Source organism: Drosophila kikkawai, chromosome 2L (genome assembly GCF_030179895.1).
Source record: "Drosophila kikkawai strain 14028-0561.14 chromosome 2L, DkikHiC1v2, whole genome shotgun sequence".
Taxonomy (NCBI): domain Eukaryota; kingdom Metazoa; phylum Arthropoda; class Insecta; order Diptera; family Drosophilidae; genus Drosophila; species Drosophila kikkawai.
In genome coordinates, this window is record NC_091728.1 from 6,900,161 (window position 1) to 6,916,100 (window position 15,940).

Sequence of the window (15,940 nt, forward strand, 5' to 3'; positions counted from 1 at the left end):
ACCGCTATGCTAAGTATATCACGTATTCCTCTCCAGAGGTTCTCTGCGGTGCGATTTAGTCTTGGTAACAAAATCAAAACAATCCGCACGCATCAACAACAAATCTGGGGGGCAGGGCAGGTGTTTACCTCTCGTCGTATCATTCGCCACACTTTTAGGGGACTGGCCTTTCTAGCGGCTACTAGTTTCTCCGGCCAGTATTCAAAACACTCGCTATCCGGACTGGATATAAATAGAGGTTGCCCCTAAGCGATGAACTTCAGTGCTAGTTTCAACCGCGGGAGGATCAGACATGTCGCAATACAAGGTAAACGTTTTATCAAAGATCGGGTTTGTGCTATCAGAGTGCAGAGTGTGTATTTGGAAGTTAGTGTTTCAAATGTGAACGAAATGACAAAATCATTTTTCGGAATACAGTTCTAAGGATAATCAGGAAATATACAAATATACACAATTGGTACATAGTTTTCAGTGAAATCGAAATAATCTGTCGCGTGCCTAGTGCTGGAATTTCAACTCTTGGTTCTGGGTGTTAAAAACAAGTTTCCAACTTGAATAATTTTATAATCTTATGCCGGTTTATTTAGATCAGGGTTTTGCTTGTTTTTGTTAAGAGATACAAATTTCTATTTTAAATCTTAATTATGCAAATATTCAAAATGTTTCTTGGACAAGTTATCTTTACGGCATCTGGTATTATCTATTTAGGAATGCATCTTATCAGTGCTTATGCTCTTAGAAGTTTTTATTATGTTTTGGGCCATGTTTATACTTTATCTTGGTTTCTAACTTTTCTGAAGAATCTCCTAATCAGAGAAAACATATTGCTTATCTATTTTCTGATTTCAGTATCTCTCTGGCTTTGGGTCTCATTTCTCCTCCGAGGACGAACGGTATCCCAACTCCCTGCCAGTGGGCCAGAACTCCCCTCAGGTGTGTCCCTACAAGCTCTATGCCGAGCAGCTATCGGGAAGCGCTTTCACAGCGCCCAGAACCGAGAATGCTCGAACTTGGCTTTACCGTAAGCTGCCCTCGGCAGTGCACCTGCCTTTCCAGCCGTTCAAGGGAGCCACTTACTTAAGGCAAAACTGGGATGAACAGCCACCCAATCCGAATCAGGTGGGTAGCTTTTCTTTGAATTATATCCATCACAAAATTTTATTTTATAATGTTCTCTTTAGTTGCGCTGGAAACCATTTGATCTGCCATCAAGGGATGGAAAATCAGTGGACTTTGTGGAAGGCTTGCACACGGTTTGCGGTGCCGGTGATCCCAGATCTCGTCATGGTCTAGCAGTGCACATTTACTCCTGTAATAGCTCTATGGATGCATCGGCTTTCTATAATAGTGACGGCGATTTCCTGATTGGTAAGAATATATGAACCAAGTGAGATGAATAATCAATATAGTTAAATATTTTTAGTGCCGCAGCAAGGAGTTTTGAATATAACTACGGAGCTGGGAAGGATGACAGTGGCCCCCAATGAGATTTGCGTTATTCCTCAGGGCATTCGATTCGCCGTGGCTGTGGATTCTCCTTCCAGGTGGGTTAATTATATTACATTTATTGGGATTTAAAGTTTATAAAAATAAAACTTTTCTAGAGGCTACATACTGGAGGTCTATGATGGTCACTTTGTATTGCCGGATCTAGGACCCATTGGTGCTAATGGCTTGGCCAATCCCAGGGACTTTGAAACACCCGTGGCCTGGTTCAACGATCAGCCCGTAAAAGGTAAATATCTGCTTAAAAATAAAATAAACTTGTAATAATCAACTTTAAATATCTTGCTTAGACTTCCAGGTAATATCCAAATTCCAGGGCAGCCTATTTGTGGCCAAGCAGAACCACAGCGTCTTCGATGTGGTGGCCTGGCACGGCAACTATGTACCCTACAAGTATGATCTGTCCAAGTTCATGGTGATCAACTCGGTTAGCTTTGATCACTGCGATCCCAGCATCTTCACTGTACTCACCTGCCCGAGCTTGAGACCTGGAACAGCCATTGCTGACTTTGTGATATTCCCGCCCCGTTGGTCCGTCCAGGAGCACACCTTCCGCCCGCCATATTACCATAGTGAGCTGTGATACCTTGAGAAAACTTATGCCTAAAAGCTAATGATTCTTTATTTTCTATAGGAAACTGCATGAGCGAGTTCATGGGCCTGATCTTGGGCAAGTACGAGGCCAAGGAGGACGGCTTTGCCGCCGGTGGAGCCACTCTGCACTCCATGATGACTCCGCATGGTCCGGATATCAAGTGCTTTGAGGGAGCCTCGAGTGCCAAACTGGTGCCTGAACGCGTAGCTGAGGGAACCCAGGTATGTGTTGAAATATATTTTATATTTATTTATATTAATATATAATATTTTAAAAAGGCTTTTATGTTTGAATCATCTCTGAGTCTGGCCGTCACCAAGTGGGGCGAGGAAACCTGTCAAAAACTGGACGCAGCTTATTACGAGTGCTGGCAGGCCTTGAAGGATAATTTCCAAAATGCTGAATTATAATGTAATAAAAAGATAAGTCATGAAAGTCACTTAATAAACACTCAATCTATTATTATTTAAGACTTTTGAAGAATTACGATACTATTTTCTTATTTTTATACAAGAAACATTATAATTTTTGGAAAAAAATGATTGGTAACATTAAAACAGATAAATAATCAACGCAAAGGACTCTTAGAAAATCTTAGAAAAAATAAAGTCCTGTGGGAAAATAATAATTAGACTTCTTAATCTAATAATTTCAGTAATAACAAAATAATTCAAACAAAATGAAATCCTTTTATTGGTCTTTTCATCCAAAAAAAGATTTTCTAATTGATATTTTTGACTCTGATTCACTTTTTGTAACATTTATCAATCAGACACTAGATTTCCAAGTACATATATCACTATTTTAAATGCACATGAACATGAATAGACGCCAATGGACAGAATATCAGCTTAATATACAACACACATTTAGCTCCTTATTCCTAACTCAATAGAGTCCTTATAGCCTAAACGTAATGCTTGGAGCGGAGCGTGGACTTCGATTACTGAACACTTGGCTGCTATTCAGCCGGCAGACACACAAATGGTTGCAATTGACCTGCGCTGGCTCGGAAACCTGGACCTTGGGGAACTCTGGAGTGTCGTGGGTGCTGGTCACATTGTCGTCGGACCGGCGGCTGTACAAGCATTTGGTGGCACAGTTGCAGGATCCTAATCTGTAGTTTTTCGGAGCCGGACTACAGTATTGATGCAGGGAGTGCTCCAAACTAGCTCTTTCCACCGAGCAGTAACTGTCCATCGTGTCCACGGTACTGATAAGATCTGGTGCAAGCTCGGTTTGCTGGCGGTTGGTTAGCCAATAAGTTCGCATGTCGCCCTTGCCCTAAAACACAGGATAGATTGTCTTATTTTCTGGCTAGAATTTGCACCTTATCTCACCTTGATGCTAGTGATGCCTCTTTCGATGCAGACATAGCCGCCGATGGACTGCAAAAGCTGGAAGGTAACCTCCGAGATGTGAATCTTCATGGAATCGCCGGTGCTCTCCATTCGGGAGGCTGTGTTCACAGTGTCCCCGAACAGGCAATATCTGGGCATCTGAGTTTGGGGATGATATTTGGGATTGCTTATGGAACTGAAAATTGAATATATTCCCTTACCTTCTGACCCACAACTCCGGCTGCACATGGACCCGAATGAACTCCAATTCTTAGCTGAACGGTTTCGGTGGGCTTGTGCCGGATCTTGAGATTCCCCACCTTCTCCAGGAGGTGGAGTGCCAAAGAGGCAATCTCTCCTGCATGTCGATTGCCATTCGGCAAGGGTAATCCGGATACCACCATGTAAGCATCGCCAATTGTCTCCACCTGAAGTATATTAATTCACATATAAACATTTCTGATTAATTTCCGTATGCTATTTACCTTATAGACATCATAGTTGGATATGATGGCATCGCAGCAGGTGTACCATTCATTGAGCATTTCCACCACCTGGAAGGGTGTGCTGGTGGTGCAAAGTTCGGTGAAACCCACAATGTCACTGAATAGTATTGTGACACAGTCGAAGCACTCGGCCTCTACGGGATCTCCGCGCTTAAGGAGCTCGGCAACAGGCCTGAAGAGATAGGGTTTCAAAGTAATATTTATTTAGAATTTTAAAAAATATATAAATTTTAATGTTGCTCTGCTCGTAAAATTGTAAAATTGTTGCTGCAGTGGAACTACAGGCCCTTGCGCAAGTCTTGACTAGGCAGCCCTGCTTTATATACATAAAAGGATTACCTGGGCAGCATTTGGTATAGAAGCATGTCGGTCTTTTTCTTCTCTTCATACAGTAAATTAGTTCGTTCCTGGACAAGACCCTCCAAATTGTAAGCGTATTTCTCCATTATAGAAAGCATATTGTCAAATATATTTGGCTTCCTAAAGAGTTATATTAATTTAAATATTCCTTTTAAGTTTCCAACAAGTAGTTCTTACAAGCCAGCCTGCAGCTCCTTCAGATGCATGCGAACCAGTCTGATGTCTGGTCTTGCCTCCGGATCCTCATCCCAGCACTGGCACAAGCACTTACGTACATAGTCCGGTATGTCCAAGTGGGTGTGCGTGAGGGCCGGTCGGAAAACGCCGTGCTGCAGCAATTCCGGACACTTGACAAACTGGATTATTTCTGCAGGGAAAACAGGACATTTAAGTAAAGTAATTTCATATTATTCAAGTTCCAAGTGTCAGACCCTCATTCGTGTAGGCCGTTTCCCCCCACGGCCCCTTGTGGCCAATCATTTCATAGAGCAGTATGCCAAAAGAGTAGACGTCCCCCTTCTGGGAGCCGCGTCCTGGCCGGTAGGCATCCCTCAAAAGCTCCGGCGCCATGCAGAGGGCACGTTTCACTTCCAATTCATTCCTGTGAATGTCACAATAATAGAATATGTTTTTTTGTTATAGTGGAAGAAAAGCATCCTGGCTCGCAAAGGACTATGTGTTCTGGTATAAACTTAGCTTAAAGTAGTTATTTTTGCACAATTTAAAAATATTAAACTAACTTATTGGGTTCCTCTTGGCCCGCTTTTAGTTCATGGAGGCCAAATTCGGAGATTTGGCAGACCCAACGGGAATCGATGAGACAGTTGCTAGAGCGCAGATTCCCATGGGATATTATCTCCGAGTCGTGCAGGTATATCATGCCCTTCAGGATATCGGATACCAGTGAGGAGATGAACATATGGTCCAAATGCAGATCCTCGTTGGCCAGAACGTCCTCCAAACTACCCCTAGCACAGTACGTAGTGAATATGATTACAGATCCATGATCGGTGGAGGCCCCAATAAAGTTGATGATGTTCTCATGTCGCACCTTTTCATATATAAGGAGATTTTAAACCTTTCCTAATTATTCATTTGTGGGTTTACCTCTCGCATTAGTTTCAGTTCCTTACGAATGGATCTGGTTATATCTACATTCTTCTTGTGTATCTTCTTCATGGCCACAATATTGCCACGAAAGAGTGCTGTTTATTTGAGATTTATACTTTAATATATATCTATCTATTTAATACATATTGATATGACTTACCTATATTTGTAAAAGATCGTTTATTGGGTTCACCAACCACAAGGATGCTTTGACGACAGATTTGAAACTGAAATATTATTTGTAAGTTATAAAAAGTAACTTAAATTGTTAAATAATTTAGTGTTTCCCCTGAATACCTACAATATTCTTATTACTGGGGTTATTGTACTCTCCGAGATTGATTACAGTCACCTCTTTCATGTCAACCTTCCACAGCAGTCCCGCCAAAGTTTGTTCATAGCGGTAATGCCTGAAAAATGTGAGAATATTATAAGGAAATAAGTTGAAGACTGCACTTGAATACTACTTGATGAGCAGAGCAAGGGCCACCACAACAACGAGGGCACATAGGGGTCCAGTTACCAGATACCGCCAGTCCAGCTTCTTACGCGGACAGATTTCACCGTGAAAACCACAGATGGGCTCTGCCAGAGGAGGACGACCATTTAGCCACTGGATGGGCCTGTCGTTTCTTATATAGCGAAATTCCTAAAGAATAATTTATAGCTAGTTAGTTGTAATTTATTCAAATTGTATTAAGCTTACAGGAATCAGAGAGTGCTTGTCGTAGGCAAAGAACCCCACGGGCTGCATTGACATCTTGGCCAAAGATCCAGTCGAGGAAGCACTGCCCACATCGTTTTGTAGGGTTATGACTGTAAAATTTCCCTCGGCATCGCCATTTGAATCTATGTAGACCTGTGTGGAGTGAGAAGAACGAATTATAATTTTCAGTAAATAATAATAATCTTAAATCAATTTAAATATTTCAGGCTATACTCACATCAAAACCTTGTATTGAATGATAGGATCTATTGAAAATGTGACTCATTACCAGATTTCCATCGTAAATATCACCACCATGCTGCAAGACTTCTGTTATGGCCCGAACATAGATCATTACACTATCATAGAGATGGAGACCATATATGGGTACCTAGCAAAGGCACAGAAAATCAGTAAAGTTTTAAAAAGCTGATATAGTCTTTTTTTTTTTATTAAATTTTGTTTATTTTAACTATCCTACCGATATGTTGTCAAAGACCCGCTGATGATATGGCACCAAAAACGGAGTCTTGCGGGCATAATCCTTAATTTTCGAACAAATGTCGCTGCAAACGCAAATATATTAATATTAATATTATTTAGCATTGGTATCCATTTTAAATATTTAATATTCATGCAAAATTGTAACACAACAAACCAAATAAAAAATAAATTTAATTTGTATTTGCTGGGATTTCCTAATTATTTTGAACTACAATTTATCATAACAGGAACATGAACAACTAATTTTGAATAGTATTTTCTTATCCCAAAGCCTAACTAAGTTCCGATTGCCATTGGTGTTATGGCCTAGACATGCAACATAACGCACTAAGTTTACTCAACTAAAATAAAAGAGATATTGGGAAATAATTAGATTAAAGATTAAAAATTGGTTAGAAAGACGCAACGGAAATACGCACAGTTAGAGATAACTAAGAGTCAGATAAATTACCGAATATGGGGATTTTGTGGATATGTCATGCTTATTTTTATAACTGAACGAAATGAGATTTTGTCCAGTGATTTGCTCTTTTCTTTTCTAATATAAGGATCTAAATAATCTGGAATAGATGGTGCATGCATTAGAAGTCTATCCCCAACTATCGATCCGCACGATCCACTTACTACGTTCCATAATGTTAACCCTTCGATTGGAGTCGTAGATCTCGTCGTCCACCGAGACCACAACGTAGTCCCCGCTCTCGAGCAGCCGCCGGTTCTGGAGGCCACGCACAAAGTCCACCATGGCAATGTGCTCACCAATGAACACATAGACTGTTTTTTGGTATTTAATTAAATAAACATTAGTTTATATTTTACAGTGCGATTTATAAAAGTTTTGTATTTTAATTTAAATTTGATTCTTTTATAAAACGCACTGTATATCATTGAAATCTTACTGCGCGTGGTTGAATAGGTCTCCTCAATAATTTTATCGATCTGCGAAAGTGTTTTCGTAGTCGGTATATAATCGGAGATGTATTTGAAGTGACTGATGGTAAAGTTTCTCGCTTCCGCCAGCTCCTGTTCAGGATTAACAACAAGTTTCAGTGGAAGTTAGGGAATGCCATCACTCACCTGAATGGCCCGGGCCACATCCGAACCCCACACTGGCTTCGAGCTCACAACAATGGCGAATTTCTTCCAGTGAAAGGCGTTTAGTAAACTGATCACACTCTTCGAGACCTTTGAATGTATTGTTATATAATATTATAATAAGAATTTATTTTTTATTTAAAGTACCTTTGATGCTGGAGCCAGAGTTCGTGCAAAGGTGTGAAAAGTGCTTTTGTTGGAGACTATTGAATCGGAGCATTTCTAAAGGAATAGAGAGAACTTAATCGTTTACACTCAGAAAAATATATTTATTTATTTAAATTCTAACAACAATCTAACCATCTTCTTATTTTTGTTGGAAACCCTTTAAATTAAGAAAATTTGGCGTTAAAGTAGAAGAACATTCTTAATGAAAAAGAGCTATAAAATATGTTAAAAATGAAAAAAAAAAATACATATTTATTTAGTTCATATATATTATGTTTTAGTAAAATTAGAAAATATATAAATAAATTTTCTTATAATTATTTCTGTCGCAATTTAGTCTTTTCTTTAATGAAAGGTTTACATAAAATGGAGGCTAAAAAGCAAATTCCCGCAAGTTCTCAGTCATATGAGAAGAGTTTAAGTATCCACGTGGTGACCCAGATTTCCGTAATGATATTACTCACAAAGGACAGCATCGGGGTGTTCCAGGCGGAGGCCAGCAGTGCCTCCGTGGTGCAGCTTTCATCCGGACCGATAAAGGCGGCCACTCCTGCCTCCCGCATCTGTGTCATCGCCCTGGATACGAAAGAGTAATCAGAGCGGAGCGATTTCGAGGGCTAAAGGTTACGCGAAACTGGCTCAGTAATTGAAGGAATTACCTCAGGGGTTTGACGCGATAGGCACTCGTCTTGTGGCCAATGTCAACCGGCTTAAAGGCTAACTTTTTGCCCGGCAACAGGTTTGGATTTTTGTTCACATCCTCAATGGCCAGCGGCAGTCCGCCCAGCGTCACCTTGAGGTTCATTAAATAGATTTAAAGTCAGCATTAATTTGTGTACAATTAGAGGTGTGGTTACAAGCAAAGGACTCTGATGACCCCACCTCAATTTATGCATGTTATGCCAGCGGTAAAGGACTCAAGGTAAATCAAAACAAGGCAAAGCAAAGCAAAACAAACTAGGGTTTCCTTTCGCATTAACGTGGCAAGGGAAAGCTGGGGGATTTCTCATACATAAATTTCTTGTATAAAGGGAATGCAGAAATTCCCCAAGACTCAGGCACTTAATTATAATTTAAATTGGTTGATGTCAATGTAAACAACTGTTTAAAAAGAATGCGCAAAGGATACTAAAATGACTATGCACTATTTATGTTATATTTGAAATTAAAAAATTACAATTTTTTCTCAATTTGCTCAAGTATCCAGGAGAATGATCTCAAAGCCGGCCAGTTCATTGATTCTCCGGGCGTAATCCAATATTTCCGGTTCGATGTTTTGGATGTAGCGAGAACGTATCATCTGGCGATAGACTCTAAAGGCTATCAAAAAACTGCCCAGAGCCAGGAGTAGTCTAAAGGCCATTACAAAACTGCCTAGAGTCAAGACTAGCCTGAAGTACCAGAAGTCCAGCTTGAAGTTTATGGTGCCAGTGTCGTAGGCATCTTCCACCTCGTAATACGGGAAGTGAAAAAGACCCTGGCCCACTCCTAGCAGCCAGGGCAGGAACATCACGTAACCAAACCGATCCCACACCGAAAGGCTCGCCTTACGGATCCTGGACAGGAAATTGTCAAGGCAGCCGGCGGTGTTAAGGTAGACCAATCCGTAACCGTAGAACAAGCTGCTTATGGCGGATGCGGATAATAATGGACTGTAAGCTAGCCCACTTAGGTAAAAATTAAGAATGAGCTCGGCCTTTCGGTGTTTATGTGACAGCTCAATTTTGATCAGAATATCTATCATCGACATCATCACCGAAAGCTGCATCGCCACGAATAACCAGAGGCGGGTATAGATACGCATCGACTTGAAAAGTTTCCTAAGCATTTTGTCACTAACAATTTGGATTGTTTCAGGAGAATACAAAAAAGTATACAGCAATTGACTTATAAAGAAGCGGCTACCTTTGAAATAAGATGGTAAGTAACTATTCGATTTGTATAAATCAGTTTTAGACATTTTTTAACCAATTCCGACTTTCAATAGAAATAACTTGCATTTTAATTATAATTTAATTCTGGAAAAGAAAGACATTGTGGGTAAGTCCCTTAAAATACCTATTAAGATATTGTACATAAATAATATGAGTCCCTTCCTTTATTACTAAATTATAAAGAATTACATCTAAAAGCGTTTAAAAGGTAAAATTTATTTATTAATGTTTTTTTTTTTTTTTTTTTTTTCCTATTATTTATTAAGGCATACGGGGAGTACTGTTTACCCCTTTGTGTCCTTAGTGTCTGTTAATTCAGCCCTAAAGCGGGCGCGCCGGCAACCTTATTGGTTAGCATTTTCATAATTACAAAATAGCATAAACATCACATTGTAGGTCGTCTGCTTCTGGCCCCAGGCGACCGAAAAATGAGGTCTCCAGGGTACCTCCTCCTCAGTCTTCTGGGGTTTATCCCTCTTGTTAGCCTATTGGCCAGCCAGTTTCGATGCTGCGCCAGTCTGTCATGGTAGCGACTTGAGTGCATGCTGATTTCTTCCATCACCAGGGGAAGCTTCAAGTCCTTGCGCAGGGTGGAGTTGCGGACGTACCACTCGCAGCCAGTGATAATTCTGGCTACTCTGTTCTGAGCAGTCTGGATTCTCCGGATCTGACTATCGCATGTCAGCCCCCAGATCTGGCAACCGTATCTCCAGATTGGCGCTATAATCTGCTTATAAATTGTAAGTTTGTTGGCGAGTGACAATTTGCTACGCGAACAGAGTAGCCAGTAGTGCTTCGAAACTGCTGCACGAATGCGGGTTCTAATCGCTGAGACATGTTTCGCAAAGGTTAGCCTCCTATCTAAGATCACTCCAAGATACTTGGCTTCATTCCTTTGCGGTACAGGGGCCTCCTCGATGTAAACTGCTGGCGTCGTTTTTCTGCGCAATGTAAAGCACACATTGACGGACTTGGCGTTGTTGATGCCAATGTTCCAGCGTCTCGCCCACTCAGCGAACCTACTTGCGTAGTCCATGATGCCGTCAGCAGCGTCGTACTCGCAAACGGATCTGTATGTCACGCAGACGTCATCAGCAAAAGTAGCTAGCATTGATGTCCCATGAAGGCTGGCATCCGGCTGCGGTAAATCGTGGCTGAACAAGTTGTAGAGCAGGGGCCCCAGGACACTACCCTGAGGAACACCTGCAACCGCGACTTTCTCCGTGGAGAGTGCAGAGTGAAAACGCACTGCGAATCGTCTTCTCTCCAAGTAGGATCGCAGCAGGCAATAGTATGGCGCCGGCAATGTGCCCTTAATTTTTGCCAGCAGTCCAATGTGCCAGACTCGATCAAATGCCTCTCTAATGTCCAGGAAAATGGCGTTGCAGTACTCCTTCCTATTGAAAGCAACCAGTATTTGCTCGACGACGCGATGTAGTTGTTCAACAGTACAGTGGCCAGCTCGGAACCCAAACTGGTGCTCAGGAATAATTCCCTGAGATTCCATAAGCCTGAATCAGCAAACTGTAAAGGAGGGTAATTCATTAAAGAAATTAACTTATTAAGAGCCTACATTTGAATGTATTAAATTATAAACCTTAAATTCAGTTATAAACCTTTTAAATTGGATTTACGGTTTTAGATTTTTAGCCAAAATTGAAATTAAATTCAAAATAGCAATTATCACGTTTGGTTGGCTACTAAGCTGCTGCAAATTAGAAATGAATACTGCGGAAATCGGCAGGGGCAGGAAATGTTGTAGACACATGGGTCAGATGTGTTGGTAATTCTATCAAAAGAATTTCTGGTATTAGGTTATTTTTATTTAAGATTGAAACATATTAAATTTATTAGTTTTTTCAAACTACAGCAAACATTGTACATATTTAACCTCTTTTGCCTGTCGTTAACTAAACATTTTACTTGTTCCTCAACTTGTTTCCCTTTCTCTATAATAATTCTGTCATGTGCACTTGACATTTAACAGAATAAAAGACCAACAGGATGTGTAATCGATGGCTTTGATTTGCCTTTTCTTTACTTTACAAACTTTGTGCTTATAAAGTTTTCAGCTTTGTGTATTTATGTACACTGCCGGTTCATTCAGCTTGAAAAAACAATATTTTAAACGCAATTTCCTCAAGCCGAAAGCTAGGAGTTTATTGAAAATACTTCAGGATACTCTTACTCTTTCATTTTCATAAAATGCATAAAATATTTTCATTAAGTTGGCAGCTAATTTACAATTAGCCCGCTTGGTTGGTAGTTTCTCTTGCTTGAGCCTGATGAGATTCCCTCTCGTCAAGTTGTCCAATAAGAATGCTGCCTTCCCTTACTTTAATTTATGAAGAAAAAGTTAAATGTTCATGTGTCTGTTGGTGAACCAGGGGAGCAGCTGTCATAGCAACAGTGAAAAGTAGACCTTTAAAGAATTTGAAGATGTGATTCCGGAGATAAGAAGGAAAAACCAAGGCTCTGAACATTTTTTTTAATATCAAAGGAACACGGATATCCACTGAAAATTTAAAAGAATTTTCCAGATGAAGTAAATACATTTGGGAGAAAAGTCGGCGAAAAACCTTGAGTAGCAGCAAAGAGGTATCTATTTCCTTATGAGTAAGCACAGCGTATTTTAATTCTGATAATTATATACATAAGTGCTTCAGGATTCGGGTAAAAGCAAACGATAGAACATCAATGAAGTTAAGTACTTAATTAGTACTTAATAGGAAAAACCTTCTACCTGTGCTTTAAGATAGGAAATGGCTTAAAATAAATATAAGGCTTTCCTTATTCTTAAGGATTCTCAGAAGTCTTAGGATTATTTTGCACTTATTCTTAAGGATTCCTTATTCTTAAGGATTCTCAGAAGTCTTAGGATTAATTTGCACTACAAATACATTTAATTTAACAAAATGTAGATTAAACTTGTTCATGCGATTCCTTAAAAGTCAATGGCTCTTATCAATAAAAGCATAATTAAAATTCCATGAGTGCGGAATACCGAAAATTAAACGGAGGGCACAATTGATTTCCGTGGGGTGTTAAACCAATTATAATTTTTTACCATTCGGGGGGTCTTCATAAAAAAGAAAAAAGGTTTGCCTGGCACTGACTGCTGGACATAGAAACAAAGGCTTCTCCAGCTTTGTTTTGATTTATTTGCCATTTTCAATGGTGTTTTTATGACCACAATTAAAAAATGTTTTTGTGGCAGCAAAAATAAATTGAAAGCTTTGCTAAATTATAGCTAATTGCTATAAATAGACAGCAATTGCTTTGTGTAATTAGTTTTGGTTTATTTTAATTTAACAATTGAAATAAAACCAAGAATGATTTTAATTAAGAGAATGACTTTGGCAGAGTATAGATTAATGCATTGCAGCCTTTTATTTGTTTTCGTTATTCCCTTAAGGGTAATTTAAGCAGAGATGATATGACAAAATGGGGAAAATATAAATTAAAATCACAAAGGAAGGAAAATATGCGAGGATAGCCTGGCTTACTGCCCATTCATCTTGATAAATAAATGTGCATTAAAGGCAATTTTATATTCTGTGCAGAAGTCAGTCCATATTTTTTTTGGTTGTTTGGTCAACAATGCAATAAGCCTGACTTAATTCAATATATTGATATCACTCAATAAAAACATATCTTCTTCTGCACAAAAATCCCTCACGAACCCTTGTCAATAAACACACATTCACATATGTTTCTCTGAATATATTTCCTGATCTACACTTTTTCGCCATTTATATTCCGCAGAACGGCAAGGACATTGGCTACGGCTTTTGTCCAATTGATGAGGCCGCACAGGACTTCTGATGGATTTGCTGTTGAGCTTTTTATTTGGTTAGCCAGTCAGACTGTTAAGTGAGAAAAATTGTACGTTTTCCTACTGAAATATACTACCTCTTAAACCTCTTGTTGTTGTTTTGGTTCCAATTAAATCGGATTCTATAAATATATATATAGGAGGGTGAAGGCAAGAGATTCGAACAGCTTACTTAGCTATCAATGGGTTCAATAAAATCCGTAGTTATCTCTATTATTCTTTATTTTTCAGCACAGACCACATGACCGCTGTCAATCCAAATCACAAAATGTCAAGAAAATCAAAACATGATGAGAAAGGGCTTTTTGGAAACTAAAGTGAATTCGGTATACTCTTAGTTATGCTCTTTTGTTTAAACTTTAGGACGTATAAAATAAATAAAGTTGAAACAGAAAAGCTGTGGATTTAAAAAATTACCTTACAAAGTGTGCTCAACAACATTAACAATAAAATATTTTGTTCAAAACCTTTTAAAGATAATTTTATATACAGATTTCTGTTGATATCCTTAATTTGTAAAATTTTTCAAATCAATGAATTGGTGTTCAAATGCCTGCCATAAAATACCTAAAATTAAATATTTTAAGTTGATTTTAAATAGCAATTACTGTGGCAAATCTGCTAGTGGTATAAAAATTTAATTTTTATGTATTTTGTACAATGTCTGTGTAAACATAAACAAATATACACAATTTGTAGGGTATTCGATAAAATGCCTCAAGGGACGACCAGCAAAGGATGTGTTTTGACGGGGGGCTGCGCAATCATTCCCAAATCATTTGGCTGTCCTACAGGCTGAGCTATAAATTCCATGATATTTTTGGGACAACATGCTTGTGCTTAACTTGTGGCCCAAATGAGGCTGCCATTTGAATTGCAAATGTGGCAGGCCGATGTTTTATGCATGCACATACATATACAATTAATACAGCACGCATTTTACAATTATTAACGCTAGATTTCTATAATTTGCGTGGGTTCCTCAAAAGCCCATTCAGTGGCAGGGGGATCATCTGTGTTACTCACCCGCATTTGAGAGTATTCCGCAAGGAATCCAATATTTATTGTGTCCGACAGGCGGCGAGTGGAGCCACCAGCTACGGAGGCCAACGGATTGCTCCCCTGACAGCCCAGAAGGACGAAGATGCAACAGAATGCAGCGGCAGCAGAGGCTGGCATCCTTAACGGCATCCTCGATGGCAATAAAGTTTTATTTTGCACTCAACTGACACTGACACCCCGAACGGGATCTCCGGGAAACCCGGCCGGACAATCTGACACCAACACCTACTTTCGTTTGAGGCTCTTAATGGACGCGGATTCTCACATGGTCACGGGACACAGTCATTTTTTTACGCAAATCCCGTATCCGTACTCGTATCCGCAGCTATCCCAACAGGTGTGCGTGAATCTGAGCCTGAAATCCAAAGTTGCTCCGTACTCCGTTCCCGGGCACTCGAACACGGCCGTAGTCCGTCGCAGACTGAGTCTGTTCGGGGCGACGTAGTCCCGCTTTTATAGCCTGCGTGCTTCGTGTCCCTCTGCAAGATTCGTTTCGTTCCGGCTCGGAAATACCGTGGAGTGGGCAGAGTTTTAGAGGGGGGGTTACGCCAAAATTAAGTGGTCTATGAATGACAAAATCATCAGAGCCTGGGGATCACGAGAGCTGGACAAGTGGGCGTTCGGGTCAGCACCAGTACCATTGCCATTGGTCACTTGGACAGGAAGCTGAGGACTTTGTTTATTTGTTTCCCGTCAGCAGCCAAAAATCATTTCGGTTTTTAAATTTAGAGTGACCCAATGATGAGATGTTATGTCTTGGGTCACAGGTCCGGCAGGTTGGCCTTCCTCCTGTCAAGCACATTATTTTCCTCTTTTCTGATACTCATCCAGGCAATTTTCATTCCCAAATTGCAATCATTCTTCGACATGCAATCAGTCTGAAAGTCAATTACGAGGATAATCTGTTGCCTTACCTGTGCGATGGCGTAAGAGGCTTTCTTGGGTATTACGAGGAAGAGGCTATAGGTCAAGGATCATTAAAATGACTGAAGAAGTTCCGAGTTACTTAATAATAACTTATGTTGTTTGCCTTTTAGGAGAACGTAGTTTTTGGGCATAAATTTCACAGAATGAATCAAATTAGAAGCAAATTCCGATTAAATCCTTCAAAACGAACACCCTTTATCTATTTGCGTTGCAGAAATTCAAGTTCAAGGACGTCGAACCTGCGAATTGGGAACCCCTCTGCATAGAAATCTGAGCTTGCCACAACATTGAG

At 39.9% G+C, this 15,940-nt stretch overlaps 3 protein-coding genes across 4 annotated transcripts; 1 reads left to right on the plus strand and 2 right to left on the minus strand.

The window, feature by feature from the left end:
* The first annotated feature begins 249 nt into the window (after window positions 1-249).
* Window positions 250-2,566, plus strand: hgo (homogentisate 1,2-dioxygenase). The gene is made up of 8 exons (XM_017177222.3): window positions 250-307; window positions 850-1,119; window positions 1,182-1,368; window positions 1,424-1,544; window positions 1,605-1,735; window positions 1,797-2,078; window positions 2,141-2,322; window positions 2,380-2,566. The coding sequence occupies exons 1-8, from the start codon at window positions 293-295 to the stop codon at window positions 2,509-2,511; spliced, it is 1,320 nt and encodes a 439-aa protein (XP_017032711.1). The 5' UTR covers window positions 250-292; the 3' UTR covers window positions 2,512-2,566.
* A 279-nt stretch (window positions 2,567-2,845) lies between these two features.
* Gyc32E (Guanylyl cyclase at 32E) lies at window positions 2,846-14,865 on the minus strand. 2 transcript variants are annotated; one of them, XM_017177200.3, is made up of 23 exons: window positions 14,686-14,865; window positions 8,550-8,683; window positions 8,355-8,466; window positions 7,870-7,944; window positions 7,705-7,812; window positions 7,527-7,650; window positions 7,252-7,401; window positions 7,079-7,187; window positions 6,605-6,689; window positions 6,362-6,514; window positions 6,124-6,276; window positions 5,885-6,066; window positions 5,719-5,827; window positions 5,578-5,644; window positions 5,415-5,512; window positions 5,048-5,358; window positions 4,739-4,908; window positions 4,485-4,674; window positions 4,287-4,427; window positions 3,927-4,119; window positions 3,663-3,869; window positions 3,442-3,600; window positions 2,846-3,385 (listed from the first exon to the last, which is right to left on the minus strand). In XM_017177200.3, the coding sequence occupies exons 1-23, from the start codon at window positions 14,848-14,850 to the stop codon at window positions 3,002-3,004; spliced, it is 3,579 nt and encodes a 1,192-aa protein (XP_017032689.2). In that variant the 5' UTR covers window positions 14,851-14,865; the 3' UTR covers window positions 2,846-3,001. The 2 variants fall into 2 exon arrangements, with proteins under 2 accessions (XP_017032689.2, XP_070145240.1); XM_070289139.1 differs by lacking the exons at window positions 7,079-7,187; window positions 7,527-7,650; window positions 7,705-7,812; ... (2 more) ...; window positions 8,550-8,683; window positions 14,686-14,865 and having other exon boundaries at window positions 7,255-7,276.
* Window positions 9,017-9,799, minus strand: LOC108081980 (uncharacterized). The gene has a single exon (XM_017177216.3). The coding sequence runs from the start codon at window positions 9,716-9,718 to the stop codon at window positions 9,086-9,088; it is 633 nt and encodes a 210-aa protein (XP_017032705.1). The 5' UTR covers window positions 9,719-9,799; the 3' UTR covers window positions 9,017-9,085.
* Window positions 14,866-15,940: the final 1,075 nt, after the last annotated feature.

Coding starts and splice junctions, on each gene's coding strand:
- hgo (XM_017177222.3), top strand. Junction 1,120..1,181: donor AGCCACCCAATCCGAATCAG/GTGGGTAGCTTT, acceptor TGTTCTCTTTAG/TTGCGCTGGAAACCATTTGA. Junction 1,736..1,796: donor CAACGATCAGCCCGTAAAAG/GTAAATATCTGC, acceptor TATCTTGCTTAG/ACTTCCAGGTAATATCCAAA.
- LOC108081980 (XM_017177216.3), bottom strand. CDS start 9,718: ATGCTTAGGAAACTTTTCAAGTCGATGCGTATCTATACCCGCCTCTGG.
- Gyc32E (XM_017177200.3), bottom strand. CDS start 14,850: ATGCCGTTAAGGATGCCAGCCTCTGCTGCCGCTGCATTCTGTTGCATC. Junction 7,188..7,251: donor GGTTAACATTATGGAACGTA/GTAAGTGGATCG, acceptor CATCTATTCCAG/ATTATTTAGATCCTTATATT. Junction 5,645..5,718: donor ACCCCAGTAATAAGAATATT/GTAGGTATTCAG, acceptor ATAATATTTCAG/TTTCAAATCTGTCGTCAAAG.